The following is a 22,759-nucleotide window of genomic DNA, read 5'->3' as shown; positions in this document are numbered from 1 at the left end:
TCTAAGAGCTTAATAGTTTTAGATCTTACAGTTGAGTCTTTCGTCTGTTTTAAGTTAATTCCTATATGTGGTATAAGGTAAGGGCCCCACTTTATTCTTTTGCATGTAGATACCCAGTTTCCCCAGCACCATTTGTTGAAAAGACTGTCCTTTCCCAATTGAATGGTTGGCACCTTTAGCCAAAACTCATTTGGCTGTGTTTGTGAGGGTCTACTTAACTTCTTAAATGCCTGAAATACAGCTATAACTTCTACTGTCCTTAATCTGCTCATTTTAACATCTGAGTCTGTTGTGGGTTTGTTCTGATCGCATGTTTCCCTCATTATGGCTCATGCTGCCTGCCACCTCATAGGCCCAGTAATCTTTGATTGGATGCCTGACACTGTGAGTTTTAATCTTGCTGGGTACTGGATATTTATGTAATCCTGTAAACACTCTTAAGTTTTGTTCTGTGACATTTCAGCTACTCAGAAAGAGTTTATCCTTTTGAGTCTTGCTCATAAGATTTTTTTCAGGCAAGGGGTGCCTGAAAAAAAAAATATATATATATAATTTTAAGTAGACTCCATGCCCAACAAGGGGCTTGAATTTCATGACCTGAGATCAAGAGCCACATGCTCTACCGACGGAGCCAGCCAGGCGCCCCTTATTCGCCGCTGTTAAGGCAATACCTTTCTCAGTGTTCTCCACAACACTTCATGATACCCTCCCCAGTGCCATAGCTGTGGGAATAGACACTGTTCCCCACTCATGTGGGCACTGGGCACCAGTCCCTTTAAGCCCTCCTGATGGTTCCTCATCTGGCCTCAGGTAGGTTCTTACATGCTGGTGCCGGTTAGTAGTCTGATGAATACTAATTGGTCAGTGTCCAGAGCCTTGAAACCCACTGTTACATGTATTTTATCTGGTTTTCTGGTTGTTTCAGGTGAGAGGATAAATCTGATCCTTGTTATTCCCTCATGGCTAAAAGCAGAAGTCTACTGCTGATTTTTTTACCTGTAAGATCCCAGGGTCTCTGTGAAGGACTGTATCAGTTCTGGTAAGTGAAAAGGTCACTCGCACGTAGGCTCTCATTTATCCCCTTCTCACCTACCAAAGGGAGTCTAAAGATCCTAACTCTTAGGAAACGTAGCTTGGCCATGATTTTGCTGGACCTAAGGAATTCTCTAGGTCCAGAAACCTTGCAGTTGGACCCGGGCTAGCCCAGAAGGCAGCACCCTCGAACCCTGAGGACCATCATGGGGTGAAAGTGCCATTTGGGGCATCCCACACCAGGGCTGAATTATGACGGTGAGCTCCTAGAGCTAATGATCTTAGCTAGCCCACTGGACGTTGTGGACAGACACCCATTTCACTTTCCCCTTGACGCTTGTTCCGAGCAAGCCATGGCATTGTTCTCACCCTTGCCAGTAAGCCATTCAAGAGTGAACATGTTGTTACCCAGCTCTGGACAATTAAATGCAGGATCTGGAAAGTCTAGGGTAGTTTCTGTGAAAAGTTTTCTCCATTTTTTTTTTCTTTTTTCTTTTTTTTTTTACAAATAGTTTATTGTCAAATTAGTTTCCACATAACACTCAGTGCTCATCCCCACAAGTGCCCTCCTCCATGCCCATCCTTCCTCCCCCCTACATCCATCAGTCCTCAGTTTTTGTCAGCATTCAAGAGTCTCTCATGGTTTGCCTCTCTCCCTTTCCCCCTCCTTCTCCCCCCCTCTTCTCCCCCTTGTTCCTCTGTCAAGTTCCTCCTAATCCTCCTATACGTGCAAACATATGAAGTTTTCTCCATTTTTAAAAAAAATTTTTTTTAAATGTTTATTTTTGAGAGAGAGAAATAGAGCATGAGCAGGAGCAGGGAAGGGGCAGAGAGAGAGGGAGACGCAGAATTGGAAGTAGGCTCCAGGCTCTGAGCTGTCAGCACAGAGCCTGACGTGGGGCTCAAACTCACTAACCACAAGATGGCGACCTGAGCTGAAGTCAGATGCTAAACCGACTGAGCTGCCTAGGTGCCCCAAGTTTTTCTCTGTTTTAAGGGAGTCATGGGAAGACACAGTCAACCTTCTCTGGAGTTATTATTTCCTAAAATGACTCTTAGAGCTAGTGCTACCATCTTGGCACCAAGCTGAGGATGAAATCAACAGGCAGAACAGCAGATCAGAGAAGAAGTCCTAAGTCCTTTAAGACATCATTGAGCTGCTGAATCACACAGCCCCAAAGTGTGAATCACCTCTGGATGTCCAGGTAAGGAAAAAAGAGTTTAAATCAACTGAAGTTAGAGTTTTTGTTAGATGCAACCAGGAGCATTGTTGCTGAGCCAGCTACCTGGCCAGGCTGGAGGTATAAATGGAAGTGGGACACCTTGAAGGAACTTTCCCTCTACTAAGGAATTCCAAGTTCTTTGTTATATGAGGAACAGGCTGAAAACTACAGAAAGACACGCCCAAGGCCACACAGTGGGGAATCAAGAGCATACAGGCCTACCTGCCTTCCGGCTGGTGCCCAGCACCTACTCGACCACAGCCACGTGCCCTTGAGATCCTGAGTCAGCATTGATGGGGGGGAGGGGGTGCTTGTAGGGTGGGGGCCTCAAAGTTCACCGACCCAAGCCAACGTTCAGTTCTGCTGAGCGAGGGCAGGCAGATACCAGAGACTTCCTTGAATTTTCATGTTGAAATCATGTCCTTGGAGGAAAAAAAATCAAAGTCCCCCAAACCGTAATCAGGGCAGTTACAGGTAATGACTGATTGCAATAGTTTCGGAACAGATTTTTCTGATTGTAAAAACTTGTCCAAAGTTCCTCTCCAGGCCAGCAAAGTGGGGCGGACTCCTAAGAGCGGAGGTGAACAAGGCCCTGAGGTCAGAGGCTCCTGGTGCTCTCCACACAGAGCAGGAAGCCCCTCCTCACTCTGACCTCCTTCCTCCACCCTGGGAGCATGTGTGAGGCAGGCAGGTGCCTCTGTAGGAGGGACTGGGAACGGGCCCAGACACTGCCTGGAAAATGGCGACACTGGCCGCACAGAGTTCCTATCCCTAGAAATGCCTTCCCCTTGCCGAAACAGAAGACCCTTCTAAACCTCGAAGCTGTCAAGCACGCACTGATCCCACTGAACCCTGAGCTGTTCCAGGTGAGGGGTAGCCAGCAGTGGATAAAACAAGTCCTCACATGGGTAGAGAAAAAGGCAGGCACATAAGCGAATAAATGCATGTAATGTCAGGTGGTTGTGAGTGCCCTAACAAAACCCAAACCACAGAAAGGGAGGGAGAGCGATGGTGGTTTTGAGAAGGTGCCATCAGTGAAGACTTCCCGAAGAGGTCACATTGTGACAGAGAAACTTTAATGAATCAAGAGCCAGCCATGCAAATGTCTGGAGAGGGTTCCAGGCAGAGGGAAGCACAAGCAAGGTTCTAAACCTGGTTTGAAGACCAGTAGGAGGTGGTGTTGCTGGAAAGCGATCTGGAGGAGGCGAGGCAGAGGAGATGACGTTAGAGAGGTGACAGGAGGTCCGATCATGAGGCTCTTGGGGGTCACGAGGAGCATGTTGGTCTTTCCTCTTGCATGGGATTGTAGCCTTTGGAGGGTTCGGAGCAGGCAAAGGACATGGCCCAACCCTGGCCCTGAGCACCACCCTGGCTGCTGTATCCATGTAAGCCCCTGGGACATAGTAGGTACTCGCTAAATGTCAGTGGTTAGTATCACTACTTCAGCCTCACCGCTGCACCCTTGAGGCCATGGAGGGCACAGATCAGAAGAGCCCTCTTGTGCCCCGTATGGGGGGGTGCTAAGATGCGTGAATAATCAAAGGAGTGACTCAGTACATGAATGAGTGAGCAAGCAGGAGTGGGTTCTGAGGACAAGACTCATGCCCCAGACAGGTGGCTGGGACACACGGTCGCCGCAGCCCCTTGCCGAGGTCAGTCACAATGTGAGAGAAGGGTGCCACTGGCACCAGCAGGAAGGTCGGGCAAATGGCTGTTTTGGCAAGCACCGTCGTCTAGGGCCTGAGGATGTACAGGATGCAACTGGGTCCAAATTTGGGTTGCAGGAGCCAAAGCTGCACGTGCCAACCACCAGTGCAGGGCAGGCAGATGACATGGGCACCAATTTCTAGGATCACCAGGATGTTTAGAGACTCACTCTAAGTCCCCTGGGAGCATCACAGACAGCTATTGGACACAAAAAAGAAACCCAGAGGATGTAACCCAGCCAGGCATTAGTATCCAAAATTTGGGTTCTAGGCTGTACGTGGGAGGTGGCAGATGGTTTGGGGCAAGGGCAGTCATTGAGGGCTTCCTGGAAGAGCTGCAGCCTGAGGTTAAACTGAAGATACCAGAGAGCTGGAATTGCAGGCACTCCCCTCTCCTTGCCTCCAGCTGCCCTGTGAACTCTCCTACCACCGAACCACATCTAATATCCCTACCCACTATCCATGGGCTAATGCCTTGGCTTTGCATTCAGAGTTCCCATTTCCAGAAAACGACCTTAACTTACCCCCACCCCCGCCTTGTCTCTTCCAAGCAGCCACACCTAGGGTACACGCTGTGCCCTGAACACATCACGCATCTGCTGCCCCAGTGCCTTTGGTCATGCCGTTTGCTCTCTCAGGAATTCCCTCTCCAGCCCCACTTGACCTAACTATTACTGCCTTTTCCTCAAACCCCAGCTCCTGTGTCCAACTTCAGGGAAGCCTCCACCCTCCGATCTATCACACACTTGGGGTGAACTGCATGCCAATCTCGAATTGGTTAGGTTTAGTCTCTTTGGGGTGATCATTCTGTACCAGTTAGGCTTCTGGTCCTGCTGTCATTGTCTTTGGTAGTGCCTCTTTCACCCCCAGATGTGTTCCAGCTCAACAACCAATTACATGGTTACCCTGCACTGCCTCCACCCTTCTCTGTCCAACTGAAATCCTTGGGGCAGGAACTATGTCTCGTTCTTCGTTCCAGGAGGGGCCAGGATACTACTCTGACACATCTGGATAGAGTCATTCACTCGCACAAGTGTTTTCTGAGGTGTGACGGGGCAGAGCAGCAGATGGACAGGCCCCTGTTCTCCTGGCCCATCAGAGGTGGAAGGAAGGAGAGAGGAAAACAAGACCATTTCAGGGAGTTGTGATGACAGGGAGATCATGAAGGGGAGGAGAGAAGAGACAGAAGGGGGTAGAAGATGCCTTTAGACAGGGGAGGTGGGGAAGGCCTCTGGAGAAGTGGCATTTGACTGAGTCCTGAAAGAATTGAGGGAGCCAGAGATAAGGATAGCTGCAGGTAGACAATTGCAGAGAGAGAAAGGCAAGTTCAAAAACCCGGAGGCCAGAACGTGTTCAGTGTGTTTAAGGAACAGCAGAGAGGCAGGTGCAGGGTGAGTGAGGAGATCAGTGGGAATGTCAGGAGGAGCCAGCCAATGTGCTGGGCTCTGTCAGTCATGGTAAGGAATCAGGACTTTTTTTTCCCTGCCAATGGAGGGTTCTGGATCGGGGAGTAACATGATCCGAATTCTTTTTTCCCCAGACTGAGAGGTTTCTATTTTTCAATCATGCAGATAGAAGACAAAAGTGCCATGAATCCTCTGCTGACTGGATAAAGCCACCGCATGAATATTTCTCTGTTTAGAAGCAGACACATCAGGTACAGCGATGTCCATTACAACATGGCCACAGAATCATCAAGACCTTACAGAAGCCTTTCTGGAGGTTACCCTCCCAGGGCAGGGCAGCAGTTTCCAGTCGTAAGTCCTGTGAGATCTGGCCAAGTAGAGACAGGTCCCATGGCGAGAAACACCCCTCCTGTACTCCTGTATTCCTGGTAGCCTAAAACCCCGAGAGACTGGGGCTGGATTCTGTGAGCCCAGTGACTGGGGCTCAGGAAGGTAGCTTCTGCCTTGAGCACATCATTGTCCCTGCCTTGAGCACATGCTCGGATATGCCAGTGCAGCAGAGTTCCTAGGGGCTTGGGGGCTTCTGCGGCTGTTGAGGTCCTTACAGACCTGGGAGTAGGCAGCAGTGGTGGGAGCCTAGGTAGAACTCAGAAAGGGTGACAGCCAAACACTGGCAGTATACCACAGATCTTGATAAGCGGACAGCGGCCCGTGAGGCGGTAGGGGTAAGAAAAGCAGTGTGATTACAAAGAATGCCTTGCCCACTGCTTCACGCCCTTGACCTCATCCATGCCCAGTGGTTGTGTCCTGCCGTGTGCCCATTCTACCAGATGCCCAGGAGCCAGTAGCCTGGGGTGGCCTGACTTGTGCTCCTGCAGTTCTGAGGCCCTGAGGCTATGGAATGTCCAAGCCTGGCTGACAGGCAGCACCAAATGCATCCACTTCTTGAATGAGGAGACTCAGCTTGCCACAGCCAATATTCTGGAGGCACAAATATGAAGTCCAACATGGTGTGGGCTTGATAGTGGACCCCAAAGAGGCACTGGTACTCCTAGTGATGACTTGTGGGTGCCCCTGTCAAAAATGGGGGAATGGGGTGCCTGGCTGGCTCAGTCAGGAGGGCATGAGCCTCTTGATCTCAGAATCGCTGAGTTCAAGCCCCACATTGGGTATAGAGCTCTCTCTCTCTCTCTCACACACACACACACACACACACACACACACACACACACACAAAGCGTGGGGTGGGAAGTCCATGATCAGAAGTAGGCCAGGGCCACCAAGATGACGGCAGTACCCGTCCATAATACTGAGTGCTTAGGTAGACACTGTGGCATGTGACAGTTTCCAAAGGCCACATGGAAACAGAAGAGCTTGGCCACGGAGGCCACAGTCTTGGACCAGAGTCCACTGAATATTCAGAGGGGCCAGGGTGCATGAAAGAGAAAGCAGACAGCAGAGTTGTCACTGGCCTAAGCACAGGTCCACAAGAGGCAGAAGGCAGTGTCATGTAGGGGCCAGGTCCTAGCGCAGGACTTAGCCAGACTGGAACCTGCAGAACATAGGAGGGGCCTCTGTGTGCCACCTTGCTCGGCCTCTGCTGGCTCAGGGGGCGGGGGGCTGGGGCGGGCGCGCTATCCCCAAGCGGGTTGTACCGCAGGGGTTTGGGCCACAAGTCCTCTTTTTAATAATCTGGGCAACCTCGTCGGCCTCTGGGAGGTTGTGCTGTGAGAACCTGCTGAAAAGCTGCGAATAGTGTCCCAGTTCCTGTGGACCAGAACAGGGGGTTCCTTGGCCCTAGTACCATCGGATGAGAGGTGCAACTGACACCACCAGTCCTGAGGATCTGCCCTCGCTCCTTCACGAACACCTTGTTCCAGAAGGGGTTGTTCCAAAAGCGTAACTTGAACTTGGTGCGCGTCCTGGCATGCCTGAGCTCCCTCACCTCCAAATTCACCAAGTACCAGCGCATGTCTTCATCACGCAGGCTGATCATGGCTGACAAATGCGGGTGGTTCAGAAAGGCAGTGACCCAGAAGCCTGAAATATTCTGGATGAAGCGTCTACGGACCAAGTGCAGACAGCGCATGCGTCCAAACCGACGCTCCAGCCGCAGGTAGGGCCAGTCGGCCTGGGCACTCACAGCCTCCAGTTCCCACTGGAGGGGCTCCGCGGCTGGGCCTTCCAGGTTTCGGGGTCCCGCTGCACCGCCGCTCCCACCTCCAGGTCCTCCTCCCCCACCAGCCCCTCCGCTCCTCCGCCCCTTCCAGGAAGATGGCTCCCTGCCCAAGCGTCACTTCCTCGGCCTTCCCGCCGCCTCCTCACCGCGACCTCCCCCGCACCTCCCCCACCCGCCAACCTCCGCGCAGCGGGTCTCAGGGGCGTCGGNCGCGGGGAGGGCCGGGCCGGGGCTAGGGAGCGGGTGCCCCCGGAGGGAGAGGGGGAGCCTCTGGCCTGGAGGGGCTCGGGCTGCGTGGGCGACACTGCAGGCCCCGCGGGAGGGGCGGCGCGGCGGCTACGGGACAGCGGCGGGAAGTGGGAAGGCGCGGTCTCCTCCTTGGGGCGCGCTCCGCTCTTCGCGTCCTCCGGGGTGTGATTCGCAGAGGTAGCCTGGCTGCCTGGGACGAGGGTCCTGCCGGCCTGGCTGAGTGGCATGGGGCTGCCTGGTGGGGATGCGACCGCAGGCGCCAGACAGAACTGGCCCCATAGTAGGGCGCTGGCGGTAGAGGTGGCGTGAAGTGCTGGGGTGGACCAAGCAAGGAGTAGCTCGGAGTGGGCACCAAGGACCAGGCACAAATCTGGTCACAGACAGATAGAACTTTCCATCACAGCCACCACGCCGGGCGATTACTCTTCCCGACATGGACACTGGGGGCCACCTGGCGCCCACACTCGACCGCAGTTTGGGCGCAGCTGTAGGAGACTTGTAGCTTTGCACATGGTAAATGACTCAAGCATGTGCAGAAAAGACTAAGCGGACTCAACCTGGGAGCCGCAGACGTGGAGGTGCCTGAAATACTTCTCTGGAGAAAGGAAGAAACAAACGGGAGTACAAGGATCCGGGGCAAGGGAAGCATATTGGCTTCTGTATGGCAACCGTGAGCATAATGGCATCTGTATGTACAAACTGTATCTCCCTGGGCTTGTAGACTGAAAGATGGACACTGTTTCACCTTGCCCTTACGCACAGGGGCCACCTCTTGTTCTATACCAGACATTTCACAAATGTGAACTCCAGTCTCAGGGGCAGGGGATGTGCTTGGATAGGATAAGAGCCTGGATGGACCAGCCATGCAGCCCTGATCCTGCAAATGCATCTGCTCTCCTGTGGTCTTGGCTCCCCCAAACTTGTGGCTTATGGAGGTCAACACACCTAGTGCCTCCTCCGCCTGGAAGTCCCTGCTACCTCCTCTGGAAAGCTTTCATTTTTTTTTTTTTTAAATGTTTTATTTATTTCTGAGAGGGAGGGAGAGAGAGGCAGCATGAGCAGGGGAGGGTCAGAGAGAGAGAGGGAGACACAGAATCTGAAACAGGCTCCAGGCTCTGAGCTAGCTGTCAGCACAGAGCCCGACTCCGGGATCGAACTCACGAATTGTGAGATCATGACCTGAGACGAACTCGGACGCTTAATGGACTGAGCCACCCAGGCATCCATCCTCCGGAAAGCTTTCAGTCTCCTGCCCAATGAATAAGGTAGCTCTGGGCCCCCAGACCCATCCAGGGGTATACACTCCCTAGAGAGAAAGGTGTATTCCCTTGGGGCTCTAGCGAGGGATCTGACCCACTGGGGTGGGCATTGAATCTTTGTTACATAAATGGAAGGCCAAAAGAAATGAAGGGCTAGTCCACTGCCTTTGTACAAAAAGACACCTGTAACACATATTAATGTCCCATGGACTCTTGGGCTGGACTCAGGACCGCGTGGCTATGGACAATGGCTCGAGACCACAGAATAGCAAGCTCAATCTGAGCCCTGGAGAGGAGCATCTCAGTATGAGTTGCAGGACCTAGGATGCTGAGGACTACCTGTTAGAGACTGGCCACGGAGCAAGGCCAGAAGCCACGTCAGCATTTCAAGTTTGTCTGAACGCAGTGAGTAGGCACAAGTATGACAAGGTCAGGGCCTAGCTGTCACTTGCCAGATGTGCACCGTGGGCAATGGATGACATCTGTCTTCTCTTGGACAACCAGTATCCATTCTTCATCCTAACAGAAGCCCCAATTTCCTTTGAGAAACCACTCGTATCTTAGCCTTACGGCTGCTGGCCGGTTTAGGGGAGAGCAGAGCCCTATCNGGGGAGGCTTTTGAAAAAACAAGGACTCCTCTCTCCTTTCTCTTCCTGGTCAGCACTGAGAATGACAGATACAGAGTTTTGACAGCATTCTACTCCTACACAAAGGGATGAGCCACTTTTGTAGGGCCCGAGGATGAATTCACAACTACACAAGAGGGCAGAGAGAAATAGGAATGACCAACCATGTTTCAGTTGCTGGATCCATCCTGAAGACTGCTACATCTGGCATTTTTAGTTAAATGAGATTTTCCTGAAGCCAATTTGATTTTTCTGACTCTTGCATCCAAGTTTAAGTGATGGTATGATGCCACTTACCTCACCAAGATCTTTCATTTCAACGTATAAGGTCTGCAGGTGCTAATGTGAAGGCTTGCTACTGTCTGCCCTACACTCCCCACCCCCTTGGATGCTAGAGATGTCTGGAGTTTCCGGCTCTTCCCCAGGCACTCTCCAACCCTTTCCCAATCAGACAGGTTCACAACTTCCAAACGCATCATTCAGAAGTTTTTAATAAACAACTTCATTATAAAAACTTTTTTTGAAAATGTAATTCTGTAAAACATTGAAAAATCTACTTTAACAAAGATACGCCCTGTGCATTTTCTAATGGCACTTATATTTTACAATTAAAAACCTTGTTTTATATAAAGCCAAAAATACTCCAAGAGGTTATTCACTGTGTTTACAAAGTGCTAGAAGGTTTTTGTCTTGTATTTTTCTCTTTAAATAATCTGGCGTTACGAAAGAGTGGCCCCAAAGCCTTGATACCGGGAGGGAGGGAGGCAAATGAGAAGTGGGGTCTCAGGAGTTCTAGTGCCAAGTACTTGGAGGTGGAGAGGGGCAGCCACGGAAGTGAGCTTGTGTTGGAAGAAACTGGGCTGGGATACTTCTTCCAACCCTCTCCACAGAGGCGCTACATTACCCTGGTGAATCCTCCTGTTAGAACCGGACACCCTTTCCCTTGCCACAGACCCTCCTCTCCAGTGGTGAAGGTCATAGCCAGTTCCTTCCACAGCAGGTTCAGAGCTCCAGGAGAGGCCAGGGTGAGGTCCCAGAGGAATCTGGACTTTTCTGGCCAACACCTGCCTAAGGCAAAGTTTCTTATTACATAAATATCCTTGTTAAAAAGCAAAATATTGATCCTGTACAATATAAACTGTTAAAAAAAATCGTGCTTAAAGACAGCTCCTAGATAAGAGGGAAGGTAGAGGGAATGGGGAAACAGCTACCAAAAAGAAAGGGGGGCAAGATTCAGACTACTAGGAGAAGTTTAGGGCAGTGGAAGAATTTCAACTTAGGACAATATCTACGAGCAAAAAAGTAATCACACCTGCTTCCCGGATTTCCATTAAATGCCATTTGTAAAAGGTTGGGGGGAAACTCATTGGTGCTCCTTTTCCCACCTCTCCCCTCTTTAAAAGATGTGCACAGATCCTGAGCTGACACAGCTGGGTAGTTCATCCCCTAGCCCCCAGGACTGCACTCGACCTTGACCAGCTATGTGCAGGATGCAAGGTGCCTGCCTCCTGTTCAGGGCAACTCATCGCTGAGAGAGGCTGGAGGAGGTGGTGGGGAAAGGGGTCATCACCCCTTTTTCCTGGTCCCTGTTTGGTCTCTGCCACTTGCCATGGCTCCTGTCCTGGGCAGACACCCCTCAGGCTCTCATGGCCTCAGTAAAGGTACTGAAGTGGGTTTGGTACTGAATGTAGGATAAAGCTATTCTTATCCTTTGAACAACCAGGCCAATAAGGCTTTTTTTTTTTTCTTTTTAAATTTGGGGAAGGGAAATTTAAGAAACAGCTGGGTGACTATGGTCCAAAAAAAGGTAAAGGCAGATGTTCCTCTGTACCAGCAAAGTTCACAGTGAGAGGGAAATTCCTTGTGTGGGGTGAGAGCACTGAAGGAAGAGGAAAGGAGAGGCAGGATGGAAGGAGGGAGGGGAGAAGGGGCAAGGCCCCACTTACAAGGCTTTAAATAGTTCCTCTGCCTGTTAGGAGGTTCCCAGCATCACTAATGGGGGAGAGAATTCAGGAAGGGACAGGAGAGGGCAGGCAGGGAAACGTGGACTCTTTAAGCCTGAGATCTTATATTCCATGGCCAGAGGCCCACTTGCCTCTAGAAATGAGGGGTGCAGGGAAGGTGGCAGGGAGCGGGTGGAGGGTTGCTGGGTCTAGAGATGAAGACCAGAGACAATAAGGAGAATGGCAGCACGGAGTCCTGCTTGGATCCTCACGTACCATTTCCTATAATACGAGTCCCAGTAACATGCACAGCATGCAGGAGGTGGCTGCGTACCGAGGTGGACGCTTTTAAAAATAAACCTTAATTAGTCCCTGGGACTCACTGAAATGAATTTTTAGAAGCAAATCACCTAGTCTGATCCTAACCTTGCCAGACATTTTTATTTTTATTTTTTTTTAAGTATTCCAAGCTACCCTGCCTAAATCAAAACATGCGAATTCACTCCACATTGCTTCCCATCAAGGACCAGGGAGCTACATTTTAAGGCTTGCACCTCAAAAAGTACTGGCCTGGGCTGAAGCAAAAGCCTGGGTCTTGGACCTGCTCAGTTCTCGATGATAAAGCAAAGTGATTTCTAGAAGGAAGGGGGGGTTGGGGGGTGGTAAGGACTGGGCAGAGGCCGAGGCAGTTCCTTGGTAGTTTGTCCTGAAACCCTAGTGGAAAAGCCAGCATGAGGCACCGCTGAGAGAAGTGCCTAGAAACTACTGGCTGCATGTGTAGAAGTTAACAGTAAAGAGGTAGAAGTGTGTTTCTGAATCAGAGTGGAGGTGTCTCATGAGGGTCCCACACTGGTGGTCCCTGAGCTGCCTCCCTTCCGTGCGTGGCGAGAGTAAAACCCGTGCAGAACTGAGAAGTGAAGCAGGGATGGGGTTCGGCTGGGCAGGGGCGGTGTTTGCTGTGGCAGGGGGCCCCACAAGCCAGAAGAGAAGGGAGTCATCTGTTGCAAGAAACCCTGCTAAGTACTGGGGGCAAATTGAGGGGGGCCACAAGAGGACGGGATTTCTTTGATGGGGAGCAGAGAGGCCTATGCACAGTGGCCCTGAGTCCACGGTAACTGCAAAATAGAGGAGAGGCTACACTGTGGATAAGAGAAAAGGTCAGTATGGGAGCCAAAGGCGTACCCACAGGTTAGGACTCAACTGTCTGCCCAGCCCTAACTTCCTAAAGACTCTTCTTCCAACAATTCCACAACTTCCTAGAAAAGGGACAAGCCGGAGAGGCGCAAATCAGGGGTTCACACCCTCTCCTTTGCTATCCAACCAGCTTAGAACCCGAGTCCCTCCTTCCAAGACTAACGATAACAGCTCATGATGTTCGGGGTGGGGGTTGGGGAACGGGGGAGACAGAAGCGGGCATGCCTTTCATTTCTTCCCCTCTCCAGTTCAAGAGGAGGAGGAGGGGTCATGATGTACTTGGAGAAAAACAGAATTGCAGACCTGTGAGAAATCTGCTCCAATCTTCTTGCCTGTCTCGCAGACACTGCCAAGGAAGGCAGAACAGACAGTCATGGAAGATGGCAGAGACTGAAGCAGTCCAAAGTCAGTTTATTTCCCCACAGGGGAAAAATGTGACCTCAAGTGAAGAGAAGTCAGTGAGACCCGACTCCGCCTTGTAAACAGGGCTCCAGTTAACACCAGGTACCAAATGGTTCCGGCTGGTGACAACTGGAATGGACTGGTGGGAATGGATTCACGGCGTGTAAACAATGTTCACTGCAATCATTCTAAGGCTAACAGCTTGGCAAGGGAGGTGAAATGGTGTGTCTGAGGCGACTGTGTAAACGGTACCGTTGCTGGACAACACTGACTGGAAATGGAGGCGCTGCTACAGGAGGGAAGGGGGTGGTGGGCACAACAGAGGCCCCCTCTCCTGCCTATCGGTTGGAAGCAGGCAACGGAGCCAAGTGACCCTTTGCAGCAGGACCTGACCAACTGCTGTGGGGTCTGCAGGTTGGGACCAGAAGGCGGGCTTCTTGGGCTGTTTCTCTCGAGGTCATCCAAAGTGAAACCCTTTGTGTCTCCAAGAGGCCTCCCTCCTTCTCCAAAGAGGAGGAGGTTCTGACGCTTTGGAGAGGGAGAGGGCTAAGTGTGGCTCCCGATTCAGATCAAAAAAGTAAAAGTAAAAATACCTGAAGTTCTATGGTATGAGATCTTTTCATGGGGCTGGGGCTCAAGGCTCCTCCTGGAACTGATCCTGGAGCTTGAACCCCCAAACCAAGTGCTCCATACAGATACTGGAATTTTTTTCTTTTTGAACCCAGCTCTGAAAGCTCAGCTGCCTTCACGCGGGATGCAGATGGGGTGGGTACAGAGGCTCCCTGACAGAGCCAAAGACTGAGCTGAGGGCCTCCTTGGGGGCTACTGGAATGCCTGGTGGAAACGAGGCAGGGTGGTGGTGCTCAGGCCAGAGGTGAAGACAGGAGGCAAGGAGTGCAGAGGTCCAAAGTTCAGTGGTCCGCCAGCTCCCGGGGAATCTTGAGGCTGAGCTTGCAAAGTGGTGAGCAAGGGCTGTGCCTCAGCCTGGGAGTAGCCCATGACCAGGCCTCCAGTGGCCCCGGGCGGGTTACATGGGGGTAGGTTGAGTGGAAGAAAGCCCAGTAAGTGGGAGAAGTCCACGTTAGCAGCGCAGAGGGCCTCGGAGAGGTTGGCGGGGCTCTTGGTGAGCAGTGCTTCATCTAGGAGGGCCGCAGCTGCCGCCGGCTGAGGTGAGGCGGGCTGGGGTTCAGCGGACGAGAGAGACAAGCTTCCAGGAAGCTCCGCCAGAAAACTATCCACCTCCACTTTGGGCAATTTGTCGGGCAAGTATGAGGTAGATCCAAGCTGGTATTTGGGAGGAAGCTGAGCTGGGGAAGAGATAGGCGAGGATTCCAGAGGGTAGCTCATGCCCATGGGCAGCGTGTTGTGCACCAGGGAGTGTGGCATGCCCGTACTGGGCATGGTAGGGATGTGGGCACCATACATGCCCATGGGCAACATGCCAGGGAAGGCCTTGGCCCCCATCACGTCCCGAGAGGCCATGCATAGCACAGGGCTCAGCTCTTCCTTCACACTGACTGTGGAGCTGCAGCTGAGTAGGCCTAACATGTCCACTGGCTCTGTCTTGATTTTGAGCAACTCCTGCGAGTGGCTCTTCTTGACGTGACGTGTCAGGTGGTCCTTGCGGCCAAACCTCTGGGCACAGTACTGGCACAGGAAGTCCTTCCGGCCTGTGTGTACCACCAGGTGCCGCCGCACATCCTTACGAGTATAGAACCGCCGGTCACAGTGGTCGCAGGGGTGCTTCTTCTCCTTGGCACCACCCGCTACTCGGCGTGAGTGGGCCTTCAGGTGCTCTAGCAGGGCCTGGGTACTCTCAAAGGTTTGCAGGCACACCTTACAGCTGAGGTCACCGCTGCTGGCGGCATGCATAGCCAGGTGGCGCCGGTAGCCTAGCTTCGTATTGTAATTCTTACCGCACTCAGAACAGTGCAGGGCCTCTTTGTTGGGGTCATGTGTCTGCAGGTGGTTCCGCAGATGGTCCTTACGGTGAAACATCTTATCACAGTACATACACTGGTGGGGTTTCTGGGCTGAGTGGGTGGCCATGTGCCTGGGGGTAGGGATGGAGGATAGAGGAGAAAGAAAGGAGATCACAGGGCTGCCCAGACAATTGAGGGGTCCATTAACAGGGAAGCAGATACAAAAATTATGGTAGAGCCATACAATGGAATACTTTGCCAACGACATTCTATAGATATCCTCACCCACCTGCAAAATCACATATGTATTCCTAGTCTTTGCGGCACTGTTTGGAGTAGTAAAAAAATCAGCAATAATCTAAACATCCATCAATAGGGAACTGGTGAAATAAGTTACAGTAAGTAAAATGACTCAACTTAAAAAATAAGGCAGTTTTATACGTACCCACAGGAACAAACTCCTAGGATACATGAAGTGGTAAAAAGCAACGGGACAGGACAGTGCACGCAGAATGGTACTGCGCATATGAAAAGAGAGAAAATAGATGTATGTTTGCTTGTATGTGCTTAAAAATATTTCTGGAAGGATATATAAGAAACTAACAACACTGTTTCCCTATGGGGAGAAGAGATAGGAAGCTTATGGGTGTGATGGAGAATTTTCATATATACCTTTTGGTACCTTGTGAATTTTGGTTTGTAAATGTATTTACTTTTCAAAAAATTATATTTAAAAAATTTTGGGGCGCCTGAGTGGCTCAGTCGGTTAAGCATCCAACTTCGGCTCAGGTCATGATCTCGCAGTTCGTGGGTTCGAGCCCTGCGGTGGGCTCTGTGCTGACAGCCAGCTCAGAGCCTGGAGGCTGTTTCAGATTCTGTATCTCCCTCTCTCTCTGACCCTCCCCTGCTCACGCTGTCTCTCTCTCTCAGAAATACATAAAACATTGAAAAAAATTTTTTTAATTTTAAATGACACTATAAAAGAAAGTGGAAAAAAAAAAAAAGAAAAATATTTCTAAATTTCTCATCTGGAACAATCCCAAAACATAAGGGGTTAAATCAAAAAAGGAAGTTCAATATAGTATGTGTAATCCAATCCCTTGTGAAAATAAAAAGGGAAGGGAATACATATTTCAATGTCTTAGCATGAACACACAAGAAACGGACTCCACTGGGAGAATGGTAGCTTCCAGCGTAAGGACAATTCATTTTTCACCAAATGCTCATTTGTACCATTTAAAGTGTTTGCCATGTAAACTAGCAACATTTAAAAAAGTGTTCCCATGGTATAGCACCTCAGTGTTCCTTGGTTTACCCGCTCCCAGCTGGAGGGACAACAGCTCAGAGTGCAGGAGTTACAATCCAGAGCTCTATAGGACTTTCAGAATCAACTGGGCAAGACTTCGAGGACCCACCATCTGCCAGGCCCTGTGTGAGCTGTCATTAACCTCGTTCTCCACAAGAGGCCGAAGCACAGGACAGCCCCACCCACTTCAGTAAATGGCAGAAGCTGAATCCGAACACAGTCCTTCTTGAAACCTGGGTTCACTCAGGTGTGCCACGGCTGTCTCTAGTGCAGCACCCAGTGACCCTCCCCACCTGGAGGGGAGCAACACAGCCATTATCCTCGGGCTTCGTGGCAGTGCCCACACCACTGATAGCTACTGTCGACCCCCTGTGACATACCAGACATGGTAATGGAGGAGAGGGAGGTGCTGAGGGATCCACAGCCCATTTCCCTCATTTTACAAGTGAGGAAACCAAGGCACTAAGAGGTTTGGTAACTCGCCTAAGCTCACACAGTGACTGGGTTGGAGTCAGAGCTCCTGCCTCCCAGACTAGGACGTTTCCCGCAGCCTCTCGCAGACACCCAGATTGTCACTAAGAGCGTCTAAGAGGATGGTCCCAACTGGAGTCTCCCTAAGGCACAGGAGCACACAGTTACCACAGCATTCCTGAGGAGCACAGAACTGTCAGGAGGGCAAGCCTAGTCACACTACCCTCTTACCTGCTTTAGTTCCTTCCTATCAGCTGTTTTCCAGATGAGAACTGAGGCTTTCTTTGGTCATCCTGTTCATGTATTTACTTGTTTGTGGTCTGTCCCCACTACTAAGATAGTAGAGTCAAGGAGCACCCCCATCTGTCTGGCTCACTGCTCTGTCCCTGGCACTGAGCACCATGTCTGGTATGTAGCAGGAGCTCAATAAATCATGGTTGGCTAGACGAGTGGACGAAGCAGTGTGCATCAGGCCGTCTATCTCATTTGTAAAGGGCATATTCCTGTTCCTCTGATGGGAAGACAAGGATAAAATCAAAATCACTTTTGAGCAGCCCCCCTCCCTTCCAAGCTGCTCTGCTGTATCTACTTTATACTACCACTTTCACATTCTATTTCACTTTACGTAGGGCTCTTGGGCTTAAAGTTTCAGGAAAGCTGCTGACCCAGAGGACACCAGAGATTCCACAGAGACAGAAGTAATCATGTGAGTAGCAGGCTGGTTCAGAAGAGGCACTGCAGGACCAAAGATGCTATAGAACCTTGGGTAAGTTACTTCCCCACTCTGAGCCTCCACTTTAAAACTTACAGATTGGACTAGAGGGTCTCCTTTTCCTTCTAAAGTTAAGACTGATTTCTAATTTCTGGCTAAGATTACCTGGCATTACCTGGCAAAAGTGGGGAAAGTAGTATTGAAAACATTGTTTAATCAAGTTTGTTCATGACTGTCTTGATAATTCCCCATCAGAGTCTAGTGTCTGAATACAAATACCACCAGTAGTTTTTAGTGAGTGATTTCAAACGGTTGGTGTTCAGGGTACACTTATGGGCCAATAACCCTCTACTCTTCTGTCACAGATAAAGCCTCACACTCAGTGGAGTCTTTCTGGCTTCGTCCTCTGGGAACCTCAGGGCAGGAAGAGGTACGGGAGAGTCACCTACCTATACAGCTTGTACTTGGAGGCAAAAGCCTTGCCACAGTGCAGCTGAGGGCAGCTATACGGTCTCTGCTCTGGATGGGGGAGGCTGTGAGGCCTCAGCTTCTCCCCATTTGAGAAGGGCGTCCCCGAGATTTCGCATTGGCACTTCACTTGACTCTCCGCCTCCCGGCCCCGAGGCCTGGGAACTAGTTTCCAGCCCACTTCCTCCTCCTGCTTTGCATCTTGAATCCAGGGGGGGACGCTGGTGAAAAATGTGGTCATGGCAAGACTAATGGCGAAGGGCCATGTTATTCAGAAAGCCTCCCCATCAGCTCCACACGGGCTCTCTGCTCTGTCACAGCCTCCAACGCAGCCTTCAGAAAACAATCTCTTCACCTGAAACATCAGAACACCTGGTGTTAGGGAGCCCAAAACCATGAAAACATGGGCTCTGGAGGCAGACAGATCCCGTTCCAATCCCAGCCCTTCCACTTCAAAGTCATGTGACGTTCAGCCAATTATTTACTTCCCTGAGCTGTCTCCTCGTTTACAAAATGAGTTTAATAATCTCCTAAACCATAAGAATGTTTTGAGGATTAAATGAGCTAATGAATACAGGGTATTCAGCAGAAGACTGGTGCTTAATGGTAACTATTATTACTAGTTCTACCTAGGCTAATAAGAAACGAGATAATGTGAGGAAGTAAAAGCCCTAAACTCCAAATATTCTCTTGACTTCACTTTGATATCCTTTCCACTAAATTTAGAGGTAGCAGCTCCTCCTCCTTCACCTCTTCCTCACCCACTACTCTCCACAATTCTCCTCATGAAGGTGCTAAAGAGCAATAAAATGCCCAAAAGGCAACAGAGAAGGAAGGAGAAGCTTTTGCTTAGGAAATTTACACCCTGGAAAGACAGCCCCTGAGCCAGATGTGTTTCTCAGCAGTGTCTCAATAAGAGGTTCTGCTTGAGGAGGCAACGGCAGACTCAGCAGTTCCCCTAAAAAACCAGTCCTGGCCCCATCCTACCCTCCACCACCTCTCTGGGTCTCCCAGGCCATGCTTCCTTAGCAAAGCCTGTCCAACACCCCATGTGCCGAGCGGCTCCCCGCAGACCCTGCAGCACACATACATGTCTCCATTATGAGCAGGCAGCATACTCGCACTACAACTCCTCCACCAAACTGATTCTTTGAAGGCTCAGATCACAGTTCTTTCATTTCCGTACACTTAGCATCCAGAAAAGGACTCTCAACTTTTGTACGGTTCCATGAGTAAACGAGTCACTGAATGAGAGTTGATGCAAGGCTAACATACGCTTACAAAGTTCTGGTTTAAATTTAGGTCACCACCCTACCAAAGTCGGGAGCCAGCATCTTGAAGTCTGATCCTTTCTCTGGTTGAGGCAGGGGGAGGGGAGGGGTGTGGGAAAGGGAAAAACTGGAGCAAGGATGACAGACCTTTTTTCTGACATCAATTCAAAGAGGATGGGAGTTACTGGACTGACTCTCAAAAGGGGGACAACAGACCCACATTCACACTAATAAGACTACCAACTGCAAAGCAACTTGCTACAACAGGGGGATTCCTTTTGAAGAGGTCATGCCAAAATTTGGTCATGAGGCTTTCCCATGTGAAGGGAGCAAAGGACAGTGGGGACTGTCCACGAGAATCTGGGGAGGGCTCCAACCGCACAAACAGCTGTGGGCCACAGAATGCTTGCTCAGCTCATTAGCACCTGCTGCTTACAGTGACCATTCATCTAACAGACTGGCCGTGAACGAGATGATGGGATCAGCGGGTTCATGCCCCAGAGAGCTTTGCTCATCATTAACGTGAGGTACGTCCTGTTCAGGAACCATTCCTCTTGTTGAAGAAGCACTGCAGTATAATATGATAAACATTTCCCCATCACGAGTGGAGATCTGCCGAGAAAGATCCGCACAAAGGTGGCTACATTTTGCGTGAGTCACATGCTGGGGAGGGGTAGGCAGTGCTAAAAACTAGTCCCACTTGAGCCTTCGAGTATCGTGGCCTATCTGTCTGCTTTACTATAAATCTCAAAGGCCTCTGATGTCTGCCTTTCATGAGTTAAGTCCCTCCTTCTCAAGGGTGGAATTACCTGTTTATAATACCAGCGATTACTATGCACCTTGTAAGTGGGCAGAGAGCAAGCACGAATTCAAACATTGAGTTTGGAGGGAATTTACCCCACCCTAAAGTCCAATTCTGCTCCCCCCCACCCCCCACTATCCAAAACCATGCACCCCAGCCTCTGAAAAGCTGGAACAGCAGCCAGAGGGAAGCAGGTTGCATCACTGGCCGACGTGAGCGGGGAGCCGAGCCCTGGAAATTCCACACAAACTCAGAAAGAGAACAGTACGTCCCCCCACCTCCCACACATACACCTCTTCTGTTCTCCTGAACAAGCACAAACAAGACAGAGCACTTTAGTACGCTGCTTCTGAAAGAGTGAGTAATGGGCTTCTAGGAAAGAGGCTGGTGGTGGCTAAGGCGAGCTCACGAGGTTGTAATGACAGAACCAAAGGAGGGAGGCAGCCATGTGCTTGCCTTGATCTGCGTTTAATGGGGCTATGGCCTTAAAAAGAAAACAGCCAACACCCCGATTCTAGTCCCCCTATCCTTTTAAACAGGCTCAGCCGAAGCCCTTACCTATAGCCACCGACAGGCTGCCAGTGTTACCTCAGGACCCCTTTTGGGAACCTAGTCTCTTCCCCTCTGTCCTTTGTCTGCAAACTCCTCTCCTCCAGGAAAGTTCCTGGGCCTGTCTCCTTCAGACTTCTTCCTGGGCAAAACTGAAAGAATTCTGCTTCTCCTTCAAAGTCGCTCTTCTGGTCTCACGCTCTAACCTTAACAACTGTAGAGAAGCTGACGGAACCTGTTCCCATAAAACAAACACAATCAATCCCTCCCAGTTACTGGTATAACTCGGTATATTTTCATCCAAAGATCCCTTCTGGCGCCGGATCTGAAGAGGGAGGTAATGTGGAGAGAACCTTGGACTTGCTATCAGAAGAGCTGCCACTTACTGGCTCTGACACCACAGGCAGGTTACTTTGTTTCTCTGAATCTCAGTTTCCTCAATTTCTAAAACAAAGACTCCCCCTTTCCTACAAGGGTCTCAGGGAGGATGAGGTGTCTGACACAAAGCGTGTGCACACAGGCAGTGCCGTCTCTGAGGCCTACCCCGTGTCCGCCTCTTTTCCGCACGGCGCTCGAGCAGTACTTCTTTCTTTTCCCCCTTCAATGTTACTTCTCAGTCTTCTGAGTGAGTTTCCTTCCCTTCACCGCAGCTCCCCAGAACGCAGCCTTCCCCTTTCCCCTCACCGTCAGCCGCCAGCACGTCCCCTCCAGCCAGCCGCCCTCCGCGCCCTTCCTCCAGCGCCAGAGCTCGGCCCTGACTTCTCGCACTCGAGTCTCTTCGGTTACAAAGCTCCATACCCCAAACACAAACGCTTCCTAAAAACTCTCGAAGGCCCTCCGTGGCAGCTGAAAGCAGACCAACTGCTCTCCAGTCTGTCTGTCCTGCTGTGTGCCACGATGCCTGCTGCCCTCTGACGAAACTATAGTTTTTATGGTGTTACATCATCTCTATAGAAACTGCGTTCTTTCTCCATTATTAGCCTGTTTCCTCATCCGTAAAGCTAAAAATACTTACCTCACAGGCTTGTTGTGAAGGATTATTTTAGGCAGGTATGCAAAGGGCTCGACATAGGGCTTGGCTTGCTGCTAAGTCCCCAACAAAAGGCGGCTATTATCTTTGCCTTTGTACCAGAGTTGCGCGTTCCCACCTTCTGCTGCCACACTAAATTTGTCCCAACCCTCCCCAAACTGTGGAGTAGCCCCCCTGCAGCAAGGAAAGGGTTAATCTCTAAGTGTTCTTAACTAGAGAGACCCACAGAGGATTAACAGCTCCACATCAGTGACTACCCTAAAATAGCTTTTATCCCTCCTGCCCAAGGGCTACTTGGGGATCTGAAGAACTCAATTCAGCACCTGCCGAAGAGGAAACCTACCCGGGGAACGCACCCAGGGACCGTTCCTTAGGGTGGATAGAATCTTCCCTTAAGCAGAACCCAAAATAGCAACTGGGAAATTATAAATAGACTGAGAGGAGGGAAAAAAAAAAAACCACCCCAGGTCTTGACCCCAGCACCAGAAACAGATCCAAAAGACACACTGGCTGGCTGGAGAACAGTGAGAAAGGGGAAACGAGCCTAGCTGCCCCCCTCGTTCACTCTCTCACACACACTCCAGAGTGGTGGGAGAATTAAATTACAGGGAGGCTGGAGAGTCTCAATGACTTGCATCATTCCAAGAGACATCAAACAGGATTAGCAGGGGTTGGATTTACTCTCGGGCTGCTAGTTCTTCTGTCACTGGAGATGGGCCGTCTTTGGAGTCCCTTTGATTCACTATTTCCTCTGAATCCCTCTGCCTCCCACTCCTGCGGAGGCCTTGAGCAAATGGCTGCAGCTCACAACAGCCCCATTTTCATTAAGAGGAAACCTGGTTGGACACCCCGTAATACTCCTCCCTGCCCCCAAATCTAGGGGCCTTGCCTTAGGGGGCAGGGTTAGGAATCCAAAGCCAAACTCTACCACAGTCCCAAGCTAACAAGATGGAAAAACACACAAACCACGAGACAGGCTACTCTGCAGGTGAAAGCACCAGCAACTCCT

At 50.7% G+C, this 22,759-nt stretch overlaps 1 protein-coding gene across 2 annotated transcripts in view; it reads right to left on the bottom strand.

The window, feature by feature from the left end:
* Positions 1-10,153: 10,153 nt before the first annotated feature.
* PLAGL2 (PLAG1 like zinc finger 2) overlaps positions 10,154-22,759 on the bottom strand; it is a 13,037-nt gene continuing 431 nt past the window's right edge. The window contains exons 1-3 of one of the 2 annotated variants that reach the window (XM_077769342.1): positions 18,080-18,151; positions 17,150-17,429; positions 10,154-15,272 (exon numbers count right to left, since the gene is read on the bottom strand). In XM_077769342.1, the coding sequence (XP_077625468.1) occupies positions 14,042-15,268 (1,227 nt within the window). In that variant the 5' untranslated portion in view covers positions 15,269-15,272; positions 17,150-17,429; positions 18,080-18,151 and the 3' untranslated portion in view covers positions 10,154-14,041. Of the gene's footprint in view, positions 15,273-17,149; positions 17,430-18,079; positions 18,454-22,759 lie in introns of those variants that run through there. The other variant, XM_077769341.1, reaches the window with a different exon arrangement.

This window comes from Crocuta crocuta, unplaced genomic scaffold (assembly GCF_008692635.1).
Source record: "Crocuta crocuta isolate KB4526 unplaced genomic scaffold, BGI_CrCroc_1.0 scaffold445, whole genome shotgun sequence".
NCBI classification, from domain to species: domain Eukaryota; kingdom Metazoa; phylum Chordata; class Mammalia; order Carnivora; family Hyaenidae; genus Crocuta; species Crocuta crocuta.
This window is presented reverse-complemented; position numbering and strand designations above follow the sequence as displayed.